The following is a 26,261-nucleotide window of genomic DNA, read 5'->3' on the forward strand; positions in this document are numbered from 1 at the left end:
AACATTGGTATGATATAGCTATACATAGATCATCCGTACATGAATTTCAATATCAAAAGTTTAATCGAACACTAGATAGATTTTGAAAGGCTTGTGATTATTTAGATATGTTTTAATTTTAGTTGTTTTTCATGTTTTAAATATCATATGGGAATTTTCGGTTTTAATGTATAGTTTTCATAGTATTCCATCTCGTTAGATTTTATTTTTCACGAGGAATCCTACTTCCACTTTACTGTCATTTATCAAATTCTGATTAGTACACATAACAAACTGTGGTCATCATAGTTATGTATGTTTCAAATGATTTTTAAATTAATCAATTCTTAAGTACTTATGATCAGGTTATGGCGATTGGATACCCATCGTTGTCATGGTTATTTAGTTTGTAAGATATCCTAAGTCACTGAGAGGAGATCAAGTGGGCCACTTACCAACCATGACACTGATACTCATTTCTCTCTATCTATCTAACTTTTTGTTTGTTTGTTTTATGCTCCATATTCTTAACTTTCCTCATTTTGAATAAATGAGTTTGTAGGAAGTGGTATTCCAAAAAATAGAGAAAATTTTGTCTGCCCCATTGAATTAAATCCAACCTTTTTACTGAAATGTTTGCAGGTCAACTAGACCTTAAGGCTGATACAATATGGTCAAGACACAAAGCCTTCATTGTTACCTATATCTTTGTTCTCGATTTATCCATTATCTTTTCAGCTTGAATAGTTTGTCCCGAAGTCTATTTTAGAACTGTTAGAAAATGTATTTATTTCTACAGGACATTATAAATCTTTAATTTTATTTTTAACATTAAAAACACAAAAAGGGGGGAAAAAATATGGCAATTCTCCTGTATGGTTCTATATGAAAAGATGAGCCAGAAATGACCAATATGAATTTCTAAAGTTTAATAGATGAGAAAAGGAATGGGGATTCTGTGAAACTAGTACTACAAAGCACTTCAATTGTTATATTGTTTTTAGAAATGTTTTATTGCAAGCATGTTAATAAATATAATAGAAATTTCTAAGTGTTTAGAAATATGGGTTTTCTGTTCAAAAATAAAATATTTTAATTAAAAAAGTTTTAAACTGCTATATAATACCACTATTTTTTTTATAAATATTGATAAAAATTTAGTCATTTAAACTTGTTTGGCATTCCCTTCGTTTTAACATGGACGAATATGTCACTTTGACAGAAGAAAAGGTTATACAGTACAAAAAAACTGTGTATTCCTTCCAGTTTAGGTGTACATAAACAAGATAAAGATTATCTCTTAAGATAATCAGTTGTCACAGTAGAAGAATATAGTGATAAAATGTTAACTATTTCTTTATTCTAAAGTCGCTACCATATGTGCAGTGAGTTAACTCTTTCTCTGTAATGGTCACACATACATCCCCCACTAGAGAACTGCCCTGTGAATTTGGAGTTGTTTTTAATCACCAAGTAAAAAGGGTATTCTCCTTTAAACTTCAGATAAGTAATTTAAAATAAACTTTTTTTTTTTTTTCACTGTGCATCTAAAAATAAACTTGGCACTGGGAGATTTGCTTATCTATTGGCCTAAAAGAGTTAAGTGTGTGTTCTTCTTATAGCAAAGCCACATCCGGCTATCTGATGTATCCACCGAAGGGAATCGAACCCCTGATTTTAGCATTGTAAATCCGAAAAGAGTTAAGTCACGCATATTCTTAAGAGGCGTTTTATTCTTTATTTTCAGCCCCCCAGCGGCACAGCAGTATGTCTGCGGACTTACGACGCTAGAAACCGGGTTTTGATACCCGTGGTGGGCAGAGCACAGATAGCCCATTGTGTAGCTTTGTGCTTAACTTCAAACAAACAATCTTTATTTTCAAAAGATGTTTCTTGGGTTAATAAAATAACGAAAAGAAATTCTTAGAGAAACTCAACAAGATGAAAGGTTCAGTCAAATGTATAAAAAAATATATTAAAAGTTAATTGTAAGTTAAGTCTGTGATAATAAATAAAATACAATGTGCTTAATCAAGTTGATATATATATTTATAGAGACGGTTAAACAATTGACAAAGTTTTATTTGAATTTTATGTTATCTTAATTTAACTTTTTCTTAACTAATGTTTTTTATTCATTAAATCATACAAACTTTTAAGTAACGCAATATTATTATATTGTGCGTATATTGTTTGTTACATTGTAGCACTACAGTGGATTTGGTGAATCGACTGAAATATGTTGATTTTCAGAATTTAGTCATTTTGGCAATGAAGTTAGAGAAAATAAAAAGACTTTTACTTCAAAATGACGTTAATTTTTTATTTCAGCCAACGTTTGGCCTTGCGGCTTCATTAGGGCTAGTAGTTACACGTGTTTACTTGCATACAGCACAATTTGTTGTGAAGTACGAACCATCAGTAACCTACTGTTAGTTCTGAAGGAGGGTAACCCAAAACGAGAACTTTGATAATAAATACATCTTTTGCCAATAATACTTAACTAATTTGTTTTTCGTACAGATGCAACATGGTTCATTCACTAGCTGTCCAGTTTGAAAGCTTGGTTTACATATGATTGACACGATTCTTTAGAAAACAGAGTACATACAAATATTCTTTTCTACACAATACTAATTTTTGGGTTTTTGTACTTTTTGTGTCACCCCCTCCCCATCAATCATTACCCTTCAGCAAATTTGCTTCTATATAGATATATATTAATTCATTGTCGTTTATTTTATCACTTAGTTCTTCTACATTCTTTAAAAATATCTGTCATTGTAGGAAACGAGTTATATACCGATTAACATGTTAAATTGAAATGGTTCCCCGATTCCGTCTTCTTAGAGGTCAGCAGGATAAAGACGTACATGATCAAACGCACGAATGTTGTCGACATGATAAGTTGCGAGCTTTGGCCTCTTCACGTGAAGTGCGAGGACGCTCAGCTGGTGGCATTCTCAGTTTCAGCGTTACGAAGTTGAGAGAGATACAATTCTGCACATACACTAAGCATTATCTCAACTTTATCAACAGCATTTAACTTATTAAATATATTCCTAACGCAAATAGTAATATGTTTAACTTAAAAGTGGGATTTCAAATACAAAAGTTACTAAAACATCTTTTTGGGGAAATTTGAAAAAAAGTTATACGAGTGTTTAAAATCCAAGCTGTGAAAAAGAACAATATATTTTTATTCGAAATCATAATACTGTTTTACAGAAGGTGAAGAGAGAAGTTACTCTGGTTCATTCAAAAACAACCCCAAAATTGCATATTACGCATGTTTTATTTATTTATTTTTTTTGGTCCGGAAGTGGTGGGAAAAGTCCGGCTACATACTTGACCATGTTTTGTAATTTCAAAGTGTCAAATTTCTACTAAAGAGGATATGATAAGCAATGAACTTCTCTGGTCAAGGCTACGCAATTTTGACGCTCAACCAGTAACACTTAATGGGGAATGTGATTTTGAATGCCTGTCCTGGAAAAATAGCTAATTTGCTTGCGTTCGTGATGCTCTAAGCGTGAATAGAAGGTGGGGCCGCTGCTAATGTATCAAAATGTCATGCAGGAACAGCACTAACATACGATACAGATTTTGTGTAGCATTCAAATCTGGATCAAGGATATTTCATGAAACTACGAAATAAAGTATCTAATAAATTTTTATTGAAGGTTTTCAAAGACAAAAATAAAAATGATATATTATCTGAAACAGCATGGTTAGCATATGTTACGTAAAACACACACACACACGAAATATGGTACCACCAACCAATCGAAGGAAACTTTGGCGGGTATAACAGTTTTGAGCGTTTACTCATAACTGGTGGAAGTATAGGCAAAAATTGCTCCTGGATTATCACTAATAAAACCTTTGTGTCAACTGTCAATATTTCTGATTTCTTAAACTGTTGTTACGACAGCGGAATTCAAGTGACGCTGGTAACACGTAATGAGTATCTAGAAGGTTCGTGAAGGCTCGAGCGTTTGCCAGACGGCAGTGACGGCATAGATAATTGCAGACAGGTAGATGTAGAGACAGATAATCGAGTCAAGTCGTAAGTAAAGTGCGTGAATCGTTGTGAATTATAGCGTGTGTTTAAATTAAAGTGATTATGGAAATTATGTGTATTGCAAAGTTGTATTGAAAAAAATAAACTAGTTTTATTTAGGAAAGGACTTGTATCGCTGAAGTTCTTTGGAAATAATTTTTACGAGAAATTAACAAACAACCAGAGACGTAACACTATAAAAAAAGGAAAATCGACGTCGTGTTAAATGGGTGGAAATCACCAGATGAATGTTAGTAACTTGCAGTCCTAACTCACCAAAGTGACAAGCTTTTGTAGAATGTGCATGTTAACTAAATCTATGCAGAGGAAAGAATTTTTTTCAAGGTTTTTTTACATTTCTTAACGGCACAAATAATCATTAAGTCATTTGCTTACCAGATTCCCACCCCCACAAAAATATTTCGTGGCTCGGCACTGGGAACATGGTGGTGTAGTTTTTTTGTTGTTGCTAGGTTTTTTTTTCAAGGTTTTTTTCACTGCTGCATATAGTATAGTGAAAGAATAAAACTTGTTTATAATGAGCAAGCATAAACATATCAAGCCCTCACGAGCAGTCTTTTTAGAAAGGTTAAAAAAGTTCGTATTTAATGTTAATTTAAGTACTTAAGTAGTTAATTTTAGAAAGCATCATTTTTGCAAAATCTTCAGACCTAGACTGCAAATTTAGTGTGGTGTATCTCTTCTGAGTTATGGAATTTTAAAACTATATACAGCCCCCCAGTGGCATAGCGGTATGTCTGAGGACTTACAACGCTACAATCCGGGTTTCGATACCCATGGTGGGCAGAGCACAGATTGCCCATTGTGTAGCTTTGTGCTTAATTACAAACAAAACAAACTATATAAGTGAAATAATGCCAAACCATGATGCTGTGTCTATCTTGTTGTTGGAGTTTATGGATTGATGCCAGGTTTTGGCTGATGTTTATCAGGTGTTTGTTATTAAAGAATGGAAATTTAAAAATTCAAGGAAGTAAACTGGGTATTTTGGTATAAATATGTTATATAACGTATTTCATTTAGTTTAGTGCTATGTCAACCATTAAGTTAGGTATTTCCCTTTCCTGGCCCTTTTTTCTTTCTTAATATGCATTTTATGAAAATTTTGGTGGAGAAAACTTTGGCATATAATGTACACATATTTGTAGGGAGTGAAACGTCATTAGTGTAGATATATAATATATTAATGAAATGAATGAAGTATTTGATTTACCATAAAGAAAAAAAAAAGTCACAAAATGTTTAAATGAGACATAGTTGGAACTATTTTTTACATAGATTGTTATTTTAACACCTTGAAGATGTGAAGATTAAGCAGACCTTGTTCTGTTAAAGTGTAGAACTTATTTTAAGAGTTGTTACAAGTTATTTGAACTTTTCTAATAAATAATCACATTTTATTTCAATACCTCCTTTTACTTCTGACAGGATTGCCCCGATTTACATGAAAGTTGTCAGAATGCAAATATCTGCTTATTTTGAGAGGAATATAGTAATTTCTTTATCTTAACTTTGCTGTCATTGCCATATTTTAAATATTTTAACTGATATTACAAAATCTCTATGTAGTAATTTTCCCTCAGTGTTTTCAGTGATAATCATCCAGTCATTGAAGGAATGATCCTTAGATAGTGGGTTTATACATTTTCTGAGTAGAAGTTAAATTTCAACTACTGTGTCATTCAGCGTATTTCATGAAATCTTGTATACTTATCAGAGGGTGTGTGACTCTTTGTGTTATTTATACTTATTCTTATTCAAGGAATTTTATTTGTATATATTAGATGACATACCTGTTCAAAGCATGTTTGAAGACATATAGTATCCCCCCATTCATTATCCAGAGACTGGAAGGGCATATGCCAGATTTGGTGACAATAGGTCCAACAATTTACAAGTGAACATAATGCATGGGGAAGACATAGAATGGTCAGATCCACCCCCCATGTCACTCCCTGGGGGCCCTAATGATACATGCCAGGTTTGTTGACAACCAGTCCAGAATTTTTGCCAATTATAAATGGACAAAACACATGGAAAAGACCCGGTGGTCCCTGGAGGGTTGAAATAGGGTGATCAGATCCAAACTTCAATTTTCTGTGTCACTTCTCAGGGTACATGACTTGTTTGGTGACAGTTGGTATAATGGTCCACAGTTTATTAGAAGATGCACACAGAGGCTATGTCAAATAATGGTTTTTATATATATGTGTGAGCTTATGCAACTTAGGTAAGTGTAAGATACATTTATGGTCTTCATGTTTTATGCATCATTAAAGATCAGATGTTAAGGCTATTTGTTCTTATTTGTTTTAGAACATAAGAATAATCTTTATGCCAAGTTAATTAATTAAAGCAACTTTGGCTTCATATTCATTTTATTGATTATTTGTCCTATACCAGACATTGATTTACTCAGTTGACAATTCTGGTGATTTAGCTCTATATAATGGCAATTATGTGTACAAGGTCAAATTAATAACAAAGTTCTACATGAAACTCCTTTCCTTAACATAGTGCTTTATTAATCCATTGGAAATAAACCACATGTATTTGTCATGATCATCAGACCTTCAGTGTATTCCATATATTAATCATCTGGATGACCAAATATCAACAGAGTTCATAATGCATTTCATTGCTTTCTTGCTGCAAGATTTAGTTAAGTCATAAGCCTATAATAGTGTTGATATATTTGTCATGGTTACAGAAAAGTTTTATGGTTATTGGTTTTTGTCATCTGTTCAAATTTTGCAGTAGACCTTCATCCATAGTCATGTTAATGTAGTTCAGGTTACAGAAACATAAAGTTGCTATGTTGTAAAACTTGGTCAAGTGACATTTGAAACTCAACATTAATACTTATAATGATACTAGTGTTTTTCATATACATTTAATTAGCCTACCTTGTTGGAAAAGATTGAGGTATTTGATCACATGGCATTTGTCAGTGCTGATTTATTTCTTATGAATAAGCCAATAATGCTTGAAGGTGATCTTCTTTATAACTACAGGTTGGTAAAATATTAAAATTATTTTCTATAAAAGAACTAAATGATCTGCTACAAAGCACTGTAATAAAACAATTTTAAATTATTATTAATTCTTGATAATTTTGATGTGTTACCTGTCAAACACTAAAAAATACCCTTAGAGTCACTTTCTGAAATACTTTTGTGTATAGGATGCCTAATTTCCAAAAGTAGACTTTGTTATTTAGTGACTTGTTTATTTTCCAGGATGAAGAAGAAGAAATTAAACTAGAGATAAATGTTTTAAAAAAGGTAAGTTGTATTTTAATTATACACGTATATACTTTTCTTCATTCATTAAAAGTCCTTGCCAGAATATTTTATTTTAAATATCCACTCTGGTAAAGTCAGTAAAGAATTTTATTTTATTTTTTTTCCAGATGATTAAACTGAACCAAGTGGAACCCTAAGTTTGGTTTAAACAAAACACCTCCCAGTATGATGGGAGTTTAATAGACTTAGTATTTCATTTGTATATAGTTCTGTTTCATTACTAGGAAGAATATTAAATGTGTGGGAAGTAAAAGAGAAATTTGTTGTGGAAATTAACAGATTTATTTGATTATACTGTTTACATCCAGCATTATCTACCTGTACATATGTCACAGAGATTCAGCTTTCTTTTAGCCAAAATAAGTTAATGTGGATTTCAGTTATGCAGAAAGTGTCATAACCCATTTACTACCTTGAGTCTCACCATAGGAAATTGTGTATCAGACTTCTGAAACAGGGAGGAGTACCTTCTCCCTCCAAGTGCTAAAGTTTTCATAAAGGGGGAGACTTCATATTTTTCTGTCAAACTCATTCACAATATAAAAAATCATTTAGTAATGGAAATGTTGTTTATTTAGTGGTTAATTATTTCCATTACATATATAAATAAATATATACATATATATGTGTGTGTGTGTGTATATATATATATATATATATATATATATATATATAATTTGAGCATTATTGTTTCTGGCTAGGATTTTACTCAGACTTTTCCAAAGGCTTTATGTCTAATTTATTTGCTAGAGGAAATGAAGAATATCATTATGGGCAGCAATATATAAGTTCAGTTTTAATGCATGCTTAAAATGTAATTATATCTATAAATTAATGAGTAAAGGCAATTTAAAATAATACCACTTTGTAGTACACAACTTTCATAATTAATAATTATCTTCCTATCAAATATACAGCAATTCATGTGCTAAAAAATGGCACATGACACCATTCCCAATCATCATAATTAACATCCTTCCATAATCTAGTGATAATGATTAATTTAATTATGTGTGTCAGTAAAAATATACGGTCAATTTTTGTCTTGACAAAACTTTCAATAACAACTAATGCATGTAATTGGTATTGACATACTCTTGGTACAAAGATCAGATTGAGTGTGCTAATTATCTTATGACTACATTATGAACGCTGAGTTGGGAGAATATGGATATAGTGTCTCATCAGTTTGATTGGCTCATGTCAAGAGTTTGGAAACCAAGAGTATGATCTGTTTGTTGCCTTCAGCATGGCAGGTGACCAACTGTGCTGAAAAATGAAGGTGTCTCAGATTTCACTAAAGGAGAAGATAAAAGGCAAAGTTGGGACTTTGAAGGGAGATTTTAAAGGCACATTTCCCTGCTGCTTGACCCCTGGTTTTACATTTTTTTTGTTATTATCAGTTGTATAATTTAAAAATTGATAGTTTTTGGCTTTATATTTGGTAAAGATGTTTTCAAACTCTCTGGTGATTCATGCATATCTTTAAATAATAGTTAACTTCTCCCAATGAACTAGTCTTTACTAAATCAGCTTTTTCACATACCTTTGTCCTTTGAAAGAAGTGAACTTCACTCTAGACATTACTTGTGTGAATAAATACTGAATAACTGTACTGAATATGTACAGAACTTTAGGCTTTGTTTGAAAATTTAGGAAGTTGTTTAATAATTTGTGTAGTTATTTAACACTTGTATTCTAGGTTTAAAAAAATTTTTTTTATGGAGCTAAATATTTAAAATTCAATTATTTTTACATAAAAAATGTTATTACTTCAGAACTTTAATAGTGTCTGCATAAATATTATGCAGTAGTAAATAATTTCTTATGAAAAGCCTCTCAGGATAGCCTTGCTTAACTTATTAAGCCAGCTTAGGACTTAATGTGTAAGTTTTACAAATGTTTATAGTATTATGTTTATCATATTGTGTAAACCAAAGCATTCAGTAGTTTCACTTTTACAAAAGTTTTGCATTTAACTAACTTTTTCTAAAGTCTGGCTTTTAAATACATAACAAGTACCCCCAAGAGACATTTTTTATAATTTTGTTCTTTTCAACTTAGTTTAATATTCATTAAACTGTAAACATTGTTCTTCACTTTAAAATAAAACATTTGTATTTGGTTATATGAAATTCAAAGTATTTTAACAACTGTTTAGAACAGTATATTTATAACAAAACTTTAATAAACTATTTAGATATTTGTTATAGAAATCAAGTTAACTGCAGATTTGTTTTCTCCACATTCCTCTTAATTTGTCTGTTACAGCTCAAAATCAGAGGTAAAAATAGCACTTTGGATATATCTTTTGTCTCCCACAAGTGTCCCAAGGAGCTTTTCAGTCAATACCAAAACTCACCAGTTGTACTGGATGATTAAAAACAAAAGACTGTGAAATGCTAAGAAATCATCTGTAGTTAACTTATTTTTATGATGATATTAACCCATTGGTTTCCAATAGCTTGCTGGCTCTTTAAATTTAAAGCATAACATTTAAATCATAGCTCCGTATAGTGTCTTATAGAGCCTTTTATCTTCATTGGGCAGTGACTTTGGAGGACAAAAAGTGGATCAAAATCATTATTTCTACACATCTATGATTTTGAGCTGCAATAGACAAATTAAGAGGACTTTGAGAATAAAAAGCATCTGCAGTTAAAATTTTTATAACAGTATTTAGGCATATTATTGGGTTCTAGTATTTTTCTGGCTTTCCACATTTAAACCATAAATAGTTAGGTATTTATTTTAAGTCCCAAAGCTAGAAATTATTATGAACTAGGCAATTTATTTTGTGATTTCAGTATTTTGTGTAACTTGTGTCACAAAATTTTTGCAGAACATTGTTAAAAAAACCTTAAAATCAATAATTTTCAAAGATTACTTTTAATTGTTTTATTGTATTCCTGTTAAACTTAAAATAGTGTTCATTTTTGAAGCACATATTAGAAACCTTATTGTATGGTTTAAAACTGCTAATTCTTCTTTGAATTCTCCCATTATTACATGCTTAGCTATTATTACTCATTATTTTACAAAGAAAGCATGTTTAATTCAAACTAACATGAAACTTGTAGCTCGAAGTAAGATACAAATAAATAAAAAAATATGTATAAATATCAGAAGTAGTGATGAAACTTGTGGGTCACATATAAAAAGTAATTCTCAGGACACTCAGGAATAAAATAACTTGGTTTTAAATATCATAATGTTTTTGTTTTACTAATTTAATTATTATTTTTTTAATAAGTATAACAAGGTGAACTTGGCAGCTTGGCTCATCATGGCAAGTATGTGAGTCATAATCATTACTCTACTGAAAGAATTAAACATGGCATATGAAATAGCAGCATTGAGATAAAACTTTTAACATTTTATGTATATTAGTATCAACAGAACATTAATAATCGGATATTTTTTCAAAAACAGTTATACATGTTAGTTCAAATTTATGACAGAAAACAATATCTTCTATAAAGATGAAATTACCAAATGTACAGATTGTATGAAATAATAATTATGCAATATATATATATATAGAATACTCCAAAGTTTTATCAGTTGTATAATTCAATATGACTGATTGATGTTTGTTATTGAACAACTACAAAAGTGTGTTGGAAAAACTATCAATATTTTTTTTCTTGTTGAACAGCTTCAGGCTGACAGATAGGTTGCAGTAATCCAACATCGAGTAGTGTTAGACTAATGAAGCAAGTTATTGATTTCTACAGGCATTTCCCCTAGTACAGCACGTGAAGTTTTTTTTTTTAAAGAGCAATAACTAAGGCTTGATAGATAGTCCCCCCTCTCCCCATTCAAGTCACCAACTGTGGGCACATGCTTGGATTGATTGCTGGTGGCTTTGAGAATGAGGCTGATTTTTTGTATTGATTGAAATTGTAGCTATGTTAAAAGACAAGATAAAAAAAAAGCTTTATATATGTCAGTTTATTTTCTTTTTATATTACCTCTGAGAAACATAATAAGGTTAGATTTAATTGTGAAAATTAATTTTAGTCAGTGTTCCATAAAATAAATATTTTGGAACAATTGAATGATGTTCATTGCAGATTAGTAACAGTTTAAATGACATATGTTAGATCCAATATTGGTTTAGAGTTGACATATCTCGAGAAGTTTCACAGCATAACCAAAATTCAATCAGGATTATTAAAACTTACTCCTATTCTCATTACATGACAAGAAACATTTGTTATTTTTATGTAAAGTAAGTTAATCTGCACACATTAGAGCATTATAGTTAAAAAGAACACTAATAATGGCTAGACTTTGACTTGACTCTTCTTATATTGGCACAGCATTAGCCCAGTAAGGCAGGGATTGATAATATGTGCAAACTCGTTAAAAAAAGGCAGTTCACTTTATGGAGATCTAACACTTGATCCAGCTGAGTATGGTTTAAACTATTGGAAAAGGGACAAGTATATTGGATATGGTTTAATACAGTTTCTAAAACATGTACTGTTATTTTTTCCATTTTAAACCATAGTGTAAATCTTAAGGACTGCTTGTATTTTTTCATGGTGAACATTATATCAGGTTATATACACAACTATGTTCTTAATTATTGTTTTATTTTTTATGTAGGATATCTTGATAGTTGTAGTTTCCTAACTGTAAACTTCAACAAGCATGGTATTTCACTCTACCATGATTTTTTTTCGTTTTAGTATTCACATCACAGAAACATAGCAACTTACTATGGTGCTTTTATTCAGAAGAGTCCACCTGGAAAAGATGACAAACTTTGGGTATGTTTATATTGTGTATGGATTCATTTTAGTTTAACAGTCATGTTAATTTTTGCAGTTTTATTATTTGAAATGTTGGAATACTTGCATTATCACTATCTGAATATTATGAAATGCAGGAAAAAAAACACTCAGTTAAATTGACTTTTTTTTACACCCAGTAAGTAAGGCTCAATAGGACAAAACAATAATTTTAAAAACACTTAAAAGGACTTACTAACCATTTTGTTCTTTGATTGTGTGTGAGTAGTTTTTTTTTTTTAGTATTTCACATTACCTTCTTTAATACATTATCCTCCTGTTGTCATTACAAGTTAAATATGATTTAAGGAAGATTGAAAATAAGCTAATGTAGCACATTGTTTTACTACATTGTATTTATTAAAGTGGGGGGAACTTGAGTAATTTTATACAGGTTTTTATATTAGCATTTTTATAATTAGATGCCAGTTGACAATTTAATCCATCATGAGATTAAATCTTAGTTTTCCAACATAAATTTCAGCTTGTATAATATACCAATTAATTGGTGGTAAAGGATTATTAAACTGACCATTATTATAATCATAAAACTCCAGCTTCTGTTTTCATGCAATATAAGAAAAGACAACCCTTTTGTTTTAGTGATTGATTATGTATACAGCCCAAAATTGTAAAATGTTAATGCTTCATGGAATTTTAAAATGAACTGCATCAGTTTTCAATATGGGTATTTGCATGGTAGCCAGCAATAAGACATTTATTATAATGTGTAATTACTCTGTGTACTGGATTGATTATCTTCTTACATCAACCTAATTTTTCAGCTTGTCATGGAGTATTGTGGTGCTGGTTCTGTTACTGACCTTGTGAAATGTAAGTAGTTTCAAGTTGGTAGTCATTATTGCCTCCTAGAGGGATTTTTAGAATTTATAGCAAGTTCCAACCCTACCCCACCAAACAAAAACCAAAAAACACAAGGATTGAAAAATCTGTTTTTTTTTAGTTCATGGTTATTTATAGATATAATTTAAAATTACAGCATTATAACCTGTTAAAAATGTTTTTAATATTGGTTTTACTGAAATTGTTCATCATTTATTAATTTTCTATTTTTTATAGTAGAAACAGTAAAACACTGACTTGAAATTTGTTTTTTCATTATGATTTTTTTCACAAAAAATATCTTGGGTATCAGTTTACAGACAAATAATATATGTTTGGTATGAGCTTGTAATTTTGTTTGTATCATAAGCAGATTATTCCTATCTTAATGTTTTTGTGACCTGTTTTTAATTTATGATTATTTTAACAAATAGTATAGTTACAGTAACTTGGAACTAGAATATTCTAATAAAGATGATAATGATGTTGTTCAAAGTTTGGTTTAAACATATTCATCATTAATTAACTATAAATATCCTTTTGATCACACACTGTATTTTTAGTATTTAATCACACATTTTACTGACTGACTAAAGTGTGAAAAGCATTGTTATACATACGCTTTGTTACTTTTATGTAAAACATTTTTAAAATATCTAAACAATCAAATTGAATTGTTAAGACCTTCAGAGTCTAGAAAAATTCATGAAAATTTTACAGCTGTTTATTGTGTTTGTCAATGGTTAACTATTTGGAGTTTACTCCTTCTTGTCTTATCAACTACGTTATATCTATAACTAGGTATCTGCACATACTGTTTCGAAGGAATTATGATGCAACTAATTTTTTCCATGAAATTTCTCCATCAGGAGACTCATTATTTATTTTTTTAGTATCTGTTTCTTAAAATTGTTGATGAAACTGTATAGATATTGGGTTACCACAAGTGTATTCTTGAGTTTAAGTTAAGGTTACTTCACTTTTGAAACACAGTGTGATTTGGAGAAATTTGTGAAGATAACCATTCTTCCACTGTAAATCTGTAATGAAGCAATCCATAATTTTAACCAAATATTAAATCCATTTATAGTTTAGCAAGTATGTGAAAGACTTAGCTTAAATGTTAAATCTGTTGAGCACTTAGACCATATCTGTATTCTCATGTAAAACTTGCAAATTCTTGGGATAATTTAGATCAGTGTCCTTTCATTTTAGTAAGTTATGGAACATTCTGATCAAGTTGATAAATTCTTTGATCATATCAGACTTATTTCTCCATTCATCCTGCAGAGCATTAACACATTACATTTTAGTGGATGTGTAATCTTTTTACCTATTTTTTAAAACCGTGGAAATAATAGAGCTCCAGTTTATTGTTGGAGTTATAAAATTCTTTGGAAGTGAATGCATCACACATGTATTTAAACCTTCTCAGTGAGTCATCAAGTTTTTTGACAAATCTACAAGTACTCTTTCAGTCTTGAAACAGTTCGTTTGGAAACTGAATTTATAATAATGTGAAACATAAACTGATGCTAGAATTGACCGTGTGATTGTACATCAGTGATTTCAAAAAATATGGTCAATGTGGCAGTATGAGAACTTTATAGGCAATATAATACTGCACATTTATTGTTAAAAACTCTAGAAATTATTAGTATCATGTACATCTTCATGGGTACCCAAAGAAATATTTTCAGGGGGGGGGACCTGTATGTAGGGAATCAGCTTTTTTGGTGTAAGTCAATGGACTAAAAGAATGTGTTATGCGTGCTTAAATGCAAACACAAATTAACAGTTTTAATAAAAAATTACTAAAAATATTTAATTTAGTTTTCATCATAATATGTGCAATTTTTTGTGAAATGTAATGGTGGCAAGTGCCCCCTCTTGCCCCCTTCCTGTGGGCACCCATGTAGATCTTTATCATAACATACCAGCTGAGGACAGTGTTATAGTTTTCATAACTCGAGCTTTAAATTGTTTCCAAACTTTAACTCTTTGGATGTTATAATTAGATTTATCTGACTTGACATTTATAGCCGTTTGGTGTGACAAGTGGATTTACCCCCCACAGTGTCACAAACACTTTTCCTTATAGAATGACAATCAGGATATCCATACGTTCATGAATTTCCTGCCTTGGTACCAGGCATGAGTACATCATTAAGAAAAAGTGCAGCTAGTGGATTTTTATATTGAAAAAGTACTAAAAAAGGTCAAATTCTAAATTTCATTTGTTAGTTGATAATTGACACTTTTGGAGAACCCACCAAAATTTAATTACGCACTCAAAGAGTTAAAATCCTCAAAAAGCATTAAACTTTCTACTGCTTACAAAATATGCAAACATCTTTGTTTGTTTAGGCTAAATGTACAAATTAATGTTTTTTTTTTAATGCTAGACTTTTTTGCATATAATTGTGTACTGGAACTTGTATATAGCAATGCCCGAAAACAACCTTTAAAACATTTATACATCACTTTTGTTCTGTTGATCCACAATGTAACCAGTTCCATTCTTCCTGAGTTTAGTTCTAGTAATCATTTGAATTTAAGGCTGAATATAGTCATTGATGTAAACTTGTTACTCTGTAAGACTTTGTATTAAAAACAGTCTAGCTTTATAGGATAGCAGTAACGATTTAGGTAATGACTAGTTTTTATTGGCATTTTAATACATGTACTTCTATGTTTTTATGTAGTTTATTTTAACCCATGAGTTTGCTCAGTGTATCTTTAGCTCAAACACATCTAAATGTATACTGACATCAGTTTTTAACTGTATTTAATCAAACATAAAAGTACATTCATCTGAAATCCCATACTTGTCAATCTTAAAACAAACCTACAGATACAACACTTAGATTAACACTAGAACTGCCAGACAAGCGAAAGATACTTAGATTTTAGAAGTGAAAACCATCAACTTGGTGGTTCTTGTGTTAAAGAGCATCCTTTTAAGAACTGTGTAAAAAGGGTAACTGAGCAGTTTGGAATAGATAATAGACTTTACATTGGTATAGTTTGTGAATAAAAAATATTATAGAAATAAACTCAAGAAAGTTGTATGTGTGATCACATAATTAATATTTTATGTATAAAATTTGATTTGTTGGACAGTACTTGTTTAATTTCTGTATTTTTATTGTTCCTTTTAAACAAATTTCATATTTTCTCAAAGCAAGTAAAAGTTCTGGTTGAGTTGCTTCTTAATGCTGATTACCAGTAGCTCTACATAAAGGTACTCTAAAATTCTGGCTGCTCTGAATGAATCCAGTAGTTAAAGATAGTTAAATCATGGTTTTATGATTGCACAGAGTGTTTGTTTAAAAATAAAAAGTGACATATTTTATGTATATACTATTTTCAAACTAGAGCTACGTGCTCTGTTAAAAGAAAATCTGATTATATTGCCTCATAAAATGTACAGAAATAGCGATAACTTAACAATAAGCTAAATAGTGGATGACTAGAAGCTTTATGGAAATTTTAAGTGACATTTATTGATTTTATGAGCTTTTTTTACAACAGACATTTTTGGGATCAAAAACTTATTGGATTTTGTCAAAATCAACATTTATATTTATACAATAGCATAACACAATACATTTCAGATACAGACGTTCTGTTTATTGCATTTCAAATCACTTGCACCACAATAGATAGACATGACATAGCTGGTGGTGTAAAGTAGAATGATGAAACGCTAGAAATACTATGCTAGCTATAACCTGAAGTGTCAGGATTAACCTAGAAACATGTAAGAAATCTGTGTTAGTGAACTTGGGCTTAAGTTACAGCTTCTCCTTTTAATTACTACTTAATTTTAAAAATTATAAGCTTAGTTTTAAATATAAAGTGATTTAATTTTTATTCTTGCATGAATCATAAAGTATTTGTTTTTACTCTTTAGCTACAAAAGGACAGTCTTTAAAAGAAGAATGGATTGCGTATATCTGTAGGGAGATCCTTCGGGTAAGTCATTCATGTTGTTGCTCTGAACATCAGATACATTTCGTGTATAATTCAATAATCATAATCTCCTTTTGTAAACCTTTAAGACAACTTAAACCAATTTATACACAGTTTTTGATAGTGGTGTTGTAACATGTGCATCTAAATTTTAAACTTTCTTCTTTAAAGACATATACATTTGTATATTTTATGATAAATGGAATAAAACTGCTTACAAATATTTATTCCCTACAAGATAGCCTTCATTGCGAATAGACATCATTCTTATTAGTTAGTGATAGTTTATTAAGAAAGTTAATAGTTAGAAATTGTGCTGTGAGTTTTTGTATTATTTTTGTGTCTACATTCACAAGAGAGTAATGCTATAATTTACTGTAATATTACATTTCTCTTTTAACATTACATTTTTTAAAAATTAAAAACTTAAATTCTAGTGTTTGACCTTCACTTTACTAAAAAGTCCAGTGATAAAGTGCTTTACTGTGTTCTGTTTGTGAAAGGTGCTTAATATGTGTATTTATAAAATATATCTATCTAATGTAAAATTTATTTACCTGAAAATTTTACTTTTTTGACACATAAAAGTAAACATGTGTTGGATAAGATTCAAATGAACCAGCTTTGTTTCTTAAGAAGATCTTGAGAATTGAATGTATCATTATGACTCTACAAAGAGACATACTTTTTTTCTATTGTCTTCTTTCTTCTTCTTCCAAACACTTTTCAATTGACTGCCATGCCTTTATTTCTCAGCAGATTGACTTGAAAGTTGTTAGGTTTATACCTTTGTCCGATATGCTCAAACACCTTTTTCATTTTAAAGATTTTATGGGGTCAAAAGTCAAACAACGCCAAAATGTATGTGTTGGGCTCCTTTGCAGTCATATTTACTGCAGTTAAGATAAAAATTGGCACAAATATAAATTTCCATGATTCCAACACATTGACATAAAAAATAAGTTGGATTTGCCCACTTTTAGTCTCTTTTAGAGGGGCCAGAGCTTACAAAAAGTCATAATTTTGGAGTTTTTTGACAGTTACTATGCTGTATTTTGACTGGTTTATACATGATTTTGGTACCAAGATACTTTCTTTGCAGGTCCCATACATATACATACAAAAATGTGTGATTTGCCAATTTTGGTCATTTTAGGGAGAGTCAAAACGTTAAAAATAATAGCATAATTTTAGGAGTTTTGGTCAATTACTTAGCCTTATTTCAACCAATTTACAAGATTTATTGCAAAGATACTCTTTGCAGTTCCGAAAGGGATATAAACAATTCTTACCTCCTCTCAAAAATAGCATTTGTTGATTAGTGCTGCCCTCTATTGGCGCACATTTTCAACACTCGCCACTAGCCTTCCACCTCACGTTTCTGCATATCTACATGTAAATGATTATGCAGCAGTTCTCCACCAATAGGAGCGCGGTACAACCCCTATGGTAACCAGCATCCTCTCCACATTTGCACTTGTTAAGCACTTCTCGATTGTCAGTAGTATTGAACAGATGTGCTTGTTTTTGCTCACAATATTTGTCAATATTTTCCTTTATACTATAGACTTATATTTCTTTACTATTTCCTTAACTTTCCTATTTGTGAATTGTGAAACATTGCTTCTTCCAACTTTTCTTACTTTTTCAGGGACCTTTTTTGCTCATATTTTGTGGATCACATTCTGGGTGAGTGGTACCTGCCGAGGTATGCTTTTTTCTTTTGAAAATCCGCACTGTCCATCTTGTGACCAGGCTTGATGTCAATTACATCATTGCCATTCCTACTGCAGACCTGATATACAGTTCCAAATACCGCCAGGTGTTGGTTGTGTGTCTCCATTCTGGTGTTGTCTATGCTGAAATAATTATGTTGCAGGATTAGGTTATGCACACTATAGAGATGGGGTGTTCTGTAGGACCGCTAGTAGTCTAGTGGTCTTTTGCTTCATAAATATGTTCGTCCCAGATTGTATACACATGAGTAAAGCAGACAGGGATTGCTGCCCATCTCTAATGCTCCGTGGTGTTGAGGCTCTTCCCACTGCAGACCTGATGTACAATTCCAGATGCCACTAGGTGTTGGTTGATTGCCTTGGTAGATATGGTAGCTCTGTTTTTTAAAATAGGGTATCTCAGTCACCCCTTGCACTGTCTCTAGTGATGTGGTCCTCTGGACTCTCCAACGTGTTTTTCCCTCCTTTCTTGAAGTGGAGTACAGGAGTCCTTGCCACTTACCAGTTCCTATCTGCTGGGGTGGTGGACCATGGAGGCCTGTTCTCCTAAGTGATGCATATACCACTCAGTTGAGAGTAGGGTGGAGGCATTCTACTGGTGTTGATGGCATATAGCACTTCCTACCATGGACCTGATGTCCAATTCCAGATGCCATCAGGTTTTGGTTGTAGTACTATGCCTTATTAATCTATAGATATCTGACAGATTACTTTTTCCCACTGTGGCATTCCTCTTTCCTACCATTCCTCTGGATGTACATTCCCGGGGGAGTCTGATGCTGGTTGGAGATAGCTCTGTCACTTTTAGAATAATGTTTTGATGATGTAATGTTCTTCCTACCTCAGACCTGAAGCACAATTCCAGATGATTTTGGTTGAAGCACTCCACCATGTCATGACTATATATATAGAGGTTATGCAGTCATGTGACTGAAAGTGGAACTAGTTTTCCCATCTGTAATGTTACATTGTGTACAGGAAAACTTTGCATTCAGTGCTTTGATTAGCATTTTATAGCACAAAGCAACTATGCTATCTGTTCACAGAACTTTGACAAAGGATTTAGATGAATCATTTGAACATTAGTACAAGGTAAATGTCAGCAATTTGGAATAGCTGTGATGGTACCATACTCTATTCCCCTGGCAATGACCACAAGATTAGCTGCTGCTTCAATAGTCATGTTGACAAACAGAGACACAGTTATGAACATTTCCAACTTGGAATACCCAAATATTTTCAGTTATCTAGTTTTTAATTTTAGTGCCTCATATTGAAGGCATACAAAGTTTAGATGCCTATAAATACTTTGTGACAGACTGGGTGCACATGTCAGACTGTGGATAGTGCATGACTTGTCAGTTTTCGTAATCTACTTGAAGATAAATCAACTGGTACAAAACTGCTAATCTGGACCTAGATGAGTTCTAATTAATCACCTTTATTTGCTTACCAGTATTTTATGTGTGCTGATGATTGATATGGATTATATCGTTGCATTACATCTACATTTGCATTTTATAGGCTCTATACTAGTAAAGCTTTTAATGCATGATTATATCCAAATATTCATATTTTTCATGAAACAAGCACTGCATCAGTAACAGTCTCCTAAGTATACTTATAGTTTTTGACATAATATAATTTGTTAATGTGTATGTGGAGATATGTGTGTAATTAATGACTGTTTAATGCATTAAAATGACTCAACAATGACAATTTACAGGAAAAATTATATTTTCATATTTGTGAAGTACTGATCCTGTTTGAAAATAAAATGGTAAAAACATTAGGATTAATAAGGTTGTTAAATTACCAGTAGTTCACACATTAAAAAGAAAAATACGTATTAATGCTGTATTTGAGCCCACATTCATAATTGTGGGCTGGGATGGAGTTATATGTTAGGTGGGCTTGTCTGAGTCTGTATCAGAAAACGTTCTCTGTTCAAGTCCATATCTTGAAGCTTTTGTAGTGCTGGTATCAATGTTCTTAATATTTTCATTGTCTGAAAGAAAATACTTTTCACTGTAATACAAATATGTTTGTAGATATGTCATTCCCAACAACTGTCTGGCAGCCCTTTGGGTATTGCAGTTGCAGTTGAACTGGAGGACCAGGTCGTAACTGCACATTACACGTCTATAGCAAGACTAGGAAAGTGTTGCTCCCATGTAGCAACTACATTATTCTAAATGATGATAGCAATAGAAATGACCAACGTTCAGACCTGTACATTGAACAACCAATTGGCATTATTACATGATTCAGTTCTAAGCACTTAACTTCTAGGTTCACCATTATTTCACTATTTTGTTCTTACATCCAATATGGCAGAATAAACAAAGCCGGCCCAGTGCATGACATCACGTGCATAACCTCTACATATTGCAGTTTGCCCCTCAGGCTATGACATTCCTCCTTACCATCCTCCAGATGTGGTTACTGGGGGCCCAATGTTGGTTGGAGATGGGCTGGCCAGCATCCCTCCTCCTACTGTGGACTGGATGCAAAATGCCCATTACCACCTAGTTTTGGACTGGTTTTGCTGGATGTCAATTCCTGGTGGATCTGGTGTTGGTTCTAGCGGATGCAGCATCTGTATTCCTACTTGTGTATAGCCTGATATCCTCCTTCTACCAAGGACTAAGATGAACCATTTCCAATGCTGCCAGGTTTTGGACCAGAGATGATTACCCATTAGATTTTCCACCTTACAACCATCCAGTGAATATCAGTTCTTGGTGGATCAGGTGTTGGTTGGTTTGGAAATGTGCCCAAGTGGAGATGGATTTGGTTACGGAAGCTCATCTTCACTATCACTTCTTGTTTCAAGGTGAAGAGGTAGGTGATCCTCTACCTACTGTGGTACAAATGTATAATTTCAGATACTACCAGAACTTGGTTAAGGTGAACTACCACCACAGTCTGTCTCGCCTTAGCCACTCGACACCCATGGGTTCCATTGCTCAGTAGTACTTATTATGGGATTCCTTCTTATATGTATTTTGTCATAAAAGGGCAAAGAGTATACCTGGATCAGATGTGGTGCAATCTCCCACTGAGGTGAGATATTTTCTTTTGGGTTTTGCACCTCATAGTCTCTATTTAGCAGTGTGGGATTCTAGCTATTTTGTGAGAGGAGGTAAGATATCATATCAGAAGTTAACATTTTCCTAACCCAAAAATGTATTTCCAATAGATACTTACCTCTTCTCACATTTCCCACCAAGCTTCCCACTTTTGGTGATAGTCAGTGTAGATCTTCTGACCAATTTCAAAGTGATTAACATGTGCAAATATGGAGAGGGCGCTGGTAATGATAATGGTTGTGTTGCCCTCCTATTGGTGGAGAGCTGCTGCATAGTCACTTACATGTAGATATGCAGAAGCGGGAAGTGGAAAGCTAGTGGCAAGCATTGAACATTTGCACCGATAGAGGGTATTACTAATCGAGAAAAGCTATTTTGTGAGAGCAGATATCTATTGGAAATACATTTCAGATTAGGAAAATGTTAACTTTTGGAATTTTTGTCTTTTGCTTAATTTTTCAGCAAGAAAAGCACAACTTTAGGGTTTTTATGAACTATTCATGTGTATGTCAACCAACTTTCATGGGATTTGGTACAAAGATACTTTTTAGCAGGTCCCAAGCAGCAATGCAAACAGTTTTCTATTTTTCTGGTGTTGAAATTGGCCATGTTGAACCTGTGTGGTAGAGGCATGTTACATTTCCCGTGAATATTGGCCTCTTTAATGATCTTACTTTTCTTTCTCCAGGGTCTCAGTCATCTTCATGCATGCAAAATTATTCATAGGGATATCAAAGGTCAAAATGTATTATTGACAGACAATGCAGAGGTCAAATTAGGTAAGAAAAAATATTTAAGTTAATGGATAATACTGCTTTGATTATTATCAATTCAAAAATTTACTATTTACCTTCTAGGATGTATAAAACTTAAAATGTACCAATGATATTGCTTTACCTCTAAATACATATACACACTGAGCTTAAACTATCCACTGACAAACCTTATCAGGTGTTATTGGGTCAAGGGCAGAAAATACTGCTAGCAGTAAGAATACCCAACTTATGACCTAGGGCAGAATAGTCATAGAATATTTTTGTAGTTTGCCTTTACTTATAATTATTACTGTAGAATTTAGCAGTTCTGGTGAATGTTACTACATAAATGTATTTTCTAATAATGTCAGCTATGTATTGATAGACATATTTCTTTAAAAGTCTGAACACCAGTTTGTTATGTGTAGCAAGTAAATCTCTTAGCATATTAAAGTACTAAAGATATTAAGAGAAGGCTTATATGTGAATATACTCTTACTTTCTGTGATACTAGGATGTGTTTTCTTTGCAAGTAGGTCTTATTGTATGTTACCGTAACAGTTAGGAATGTGGTAGTAGCGTACTTATTTTTTAAAAGATATCATTTACAGCTCATGTATTCAGATAGATACTAGTAAAATCTACAAGTATCTCAATGAAGATAGTATTATTAGTATCTTGTACAGGTAGTGTAGTGAAGATCTTTCTGTACAGATCTCAGGTGCACCTTCTCCATATTGGTATTAGTAACTTTTAAAGTGGTTTGGTGAAACTCTTTGTGCACAGATTTTGGATGTACTCTTTATATGATGGTATTACTTTTGGTAGCACACCTGTACTTACTTGTGTGTGGGCATATAAAAAAAAAAAAACACAAACATGTCATTAAAGTAGAGAGAAAGATGTTGCCAGATGAACATTTTTGAGTATTGCTGATATTTGTCTAAAAGGCTTTTAAAGACCAAGTTAAAAAGGGTTATATGGGGTAGAACACAGCCTCAACTCAGAAGAAGATGATTGTTATTTTACTGTTACATTGAAAAGATGCAAGTATATTAATTACACATATGAAAGGAATGAGTTACAAAATCCTAAAAGTATAAGAAAACTGAAACTACATCTATGAATGATAGAATGCTAGAAACCTCACCCATGTTTGAAAGAAAAAATAAGTACCTTGTACACATAAGCAATTTCCCTTATAGCTGTGAAAAGCAGACCAAATTCAGAAATATATTTAGGACATTATCACTACTTAACTGTTGTAAACGTAATATAGGACACTGAAAATGACAAATCACTAGTGAATTTAGAAGTCATCATAATACAGACTAGAAGAGAATTATAACAGATATTAATTACTCTTAGACTACACATATTTGAAACTGTCAAATTTTAAGTCATCAAGTATTTGTAACAACTAGGATATGAGAAATTACGGGTAACATTTTGATGAATCTCAAGTAAGCCTAACATCTTTAAGACTATTAGTGTCTGAGTCATAAGAAAAATGGGCTGTTAAGAATTAAACATTAATTGTGCGATAATGTAGTGTTTGGAGTAGAGGATTCTGTCCTTAAACCTGTTATTTATTTCCAGTTGATTTTGGTGTAAGTGCACAACTTGATAGAACAATAGGTAGAAGGAACACTTTCATTGGAACTCCATATTGGTAAGTTTTTTATTGATATTGAGACTTCATAACTTTTACTGGAGATGCATATGGTAAAAGATGAGTGTTAGTCTTGTAAACTTACTTTTAATTTTGGCTTTGAAATTTACAAATATTTAAAAAAACAAAACTTAAACCAAAATAAAGTGTGCTAGAACAGTTTCGAATAATACCCGCATTTTGCAAAAATATTTTTCAATATAATGCTTTAATGACTAAGTTTTATCAATTTTAAAGATAACATCATATATTTGATATAAACATTAACCCAGCTGTTTGCTTCTTGTTGTCAGTTGTGTTTTGGGAAATAGTTACATCTGTTTTATTCTATTGAAGGATGGCTCCAGAAGTAATAGCATGTGATGAAAATCCTGATGCCACCTATGACAACAGAGTAAGTTTAGGAAACTAACAGTATTCTAAAAAATAATCACATTGAATTATTTTAACATGTGCTAACAGTTCCTAAATATTAATGTTTATTGCTATTTAATTTTTCTAAGTGTTTGTAACTTTTGATTTTTCAAATTTATTTTGAATGTGAGATTCAACATCTTGTGGCTGTAGTAATGTACTTTTAACAAGTTCATAGCATTTAAAAAATCTTGCTAGTAATACAAGAAGTATCCCTTAGTGTACTGTTTTAATAAATATAGAGTTAAAAATCTCCTAAAAAACTTTAGGGACAGTTAAGACTGTTTTAGAGTTACTTGACATTTTTCCTGCAAATTGTAGGAATTTCAAGTCTACAACATAATTTTGCTACTTTTTGGGGACATTTGTTTTCCTTCTTTGGTCCATAAATTATCGTACAAAACTAATTTCTCATTTTGTAATAAATAACATGCAAAATATAATACTGATTGAAGTGTAGGCCCAGTTGTTAGGGCACTTAATTCACAATCTGGGGTCACATAATTGAAACCCATTGCCCTATATGATCACACTTTCAGGTGTGGGGCATTTTGATGTTATGGTTAATCCTACTGTGTGTTGGTAAAAAACAGCTCAAGAGTTGGCTGTGGGTGCTGCTGAATTGTTGCTTTCCCTCTGGTCAGCAGTTCAAAATTAGGGCTGGCAACATATAATTTTATTAGCTTTGCCATAAACAATTTGCTTAATCCTTTCGAGATGGGTCATGGGTGAAAGGCCATGTAATCTAGTTTGTTGACTCGCATTCAAAATTTTATTGAACTACTATTTCACGAATTTACGTCAATAAGATTGGTATCAAACTGTAGATTATAATTCAAATTTTAGTACTATACATTACTCAGTTTCATAATTTAAAAGTAAATATTTAAAAAAAAGATAAACATCAATTTTTGTGTGTCATGTGATATATTGAATGCAGCACTGGTTCAAATTAGGTGTTTGTGAAGTCAAAATACTAAATCTATAGTTTTGTAGAAAATATAAACTCAAATTACTGATATTGACAAGCTAGAATATAAAATAAGAACTTCTTATCTTTTCTGTTTGGTAAGATATTGCTCATGTAATAAGCACAGTGGCCCCCGCCCACCTCTTTCCATTTTTGGAAACATTCCCTTATATTGACTTACTTCTATATATGACATGAATAACCAATCGGAAGCTCAGAATGTCCCCTAGTGGCTTTCTCAGTCATTTTAAATTCTTAAGATGCTATTTCTTTCTTTTGGACCAAGATTTCATGGAGGTAGGGTGTGTCTTTAGTCTGTTTGAGATTTCATATTTTTTTAGACTAACATACATCTTAGTTACTAAGCTTGATAAATTATAGTGGAATTCTATTGTATTGATGTAGTAATTTATGATTTTTTAGTTATTCAAATGTATATGTAAAAACCGAAAAAAATTTCGTTTTATATCCTCTACGTGCAAAATTTTTAAAGGCTTAGCGACCATTTCAAGCAGCAACTGAGTACAAAGATTGTAACTAGAAGAGATAAATGTTTGCCTTACTTGTTATTTACTGTTCTATGTTTTAAGAAAAATAAGTTTAATAACTTATTTCAAAATAGCAATAATCTATACAC

At 31.8% G+C, this 26,261-nt stretch overlaps 1 protein-coding gene across 5 annotated transcripts in view; it reads left to right on the plus strand.

Moving 5' to 3' along the window:
* The window catches only part of LOC106478754 (serine/threonine-protein kinase mig-15-like), a 129,280-nt gene that overhangs the window by 61,907 nt on the left and 41,112 nt on the right, over positions 1-26,261 (plus strand). For all 5 annotated transcript variants that reach the window (XM_022382398.1, XM_022382401.1, XM_022382399.1 and 2 more), the window contains exons 4-10: positions 7,303-7,347; positions 12,066-12,146; positions 12,953-13,001; positions 16,927-16,988; positions 22,502-22,592; positions 24,168-24,240; positions 24,577-24,634. In XM_022382398.1, coding sequence (XP_022238106.1) covers positions 7,303-7,347; positions 12,066-12,146; positions 12,953-13,001; positions 16,927-16,988; positions 22,502-22,592; positions 24,168-24,240; positions 24,577-24,634 — 459 coding nt within the window. The remainder of the gene's footprint in view (positions 1-7,302; positions 7,348-12,065; positions 12,147-12,952; positions 13,002-16,926; positions 16,989-22,501; positions 22,593-24,167; positions 24,241-24,576; positions 24,635-26,261) is intronic.

The sequence above is a fragment of the Limulus polyphemus genome, unplaced genomic scaffold (genome assembly GCF_000517525.1).
Source record: "Limulus polyphemus unplaced genomic scaffold, Limulus_polyphemus-2.1.2 Scaffold246, whole genome shotgun sequence".
NCBI lineage: Eukaryota > Metazoa > Arthropoda > Merostomata > Xiphosura > Limulidae > Limulus > Limulus polyphemus.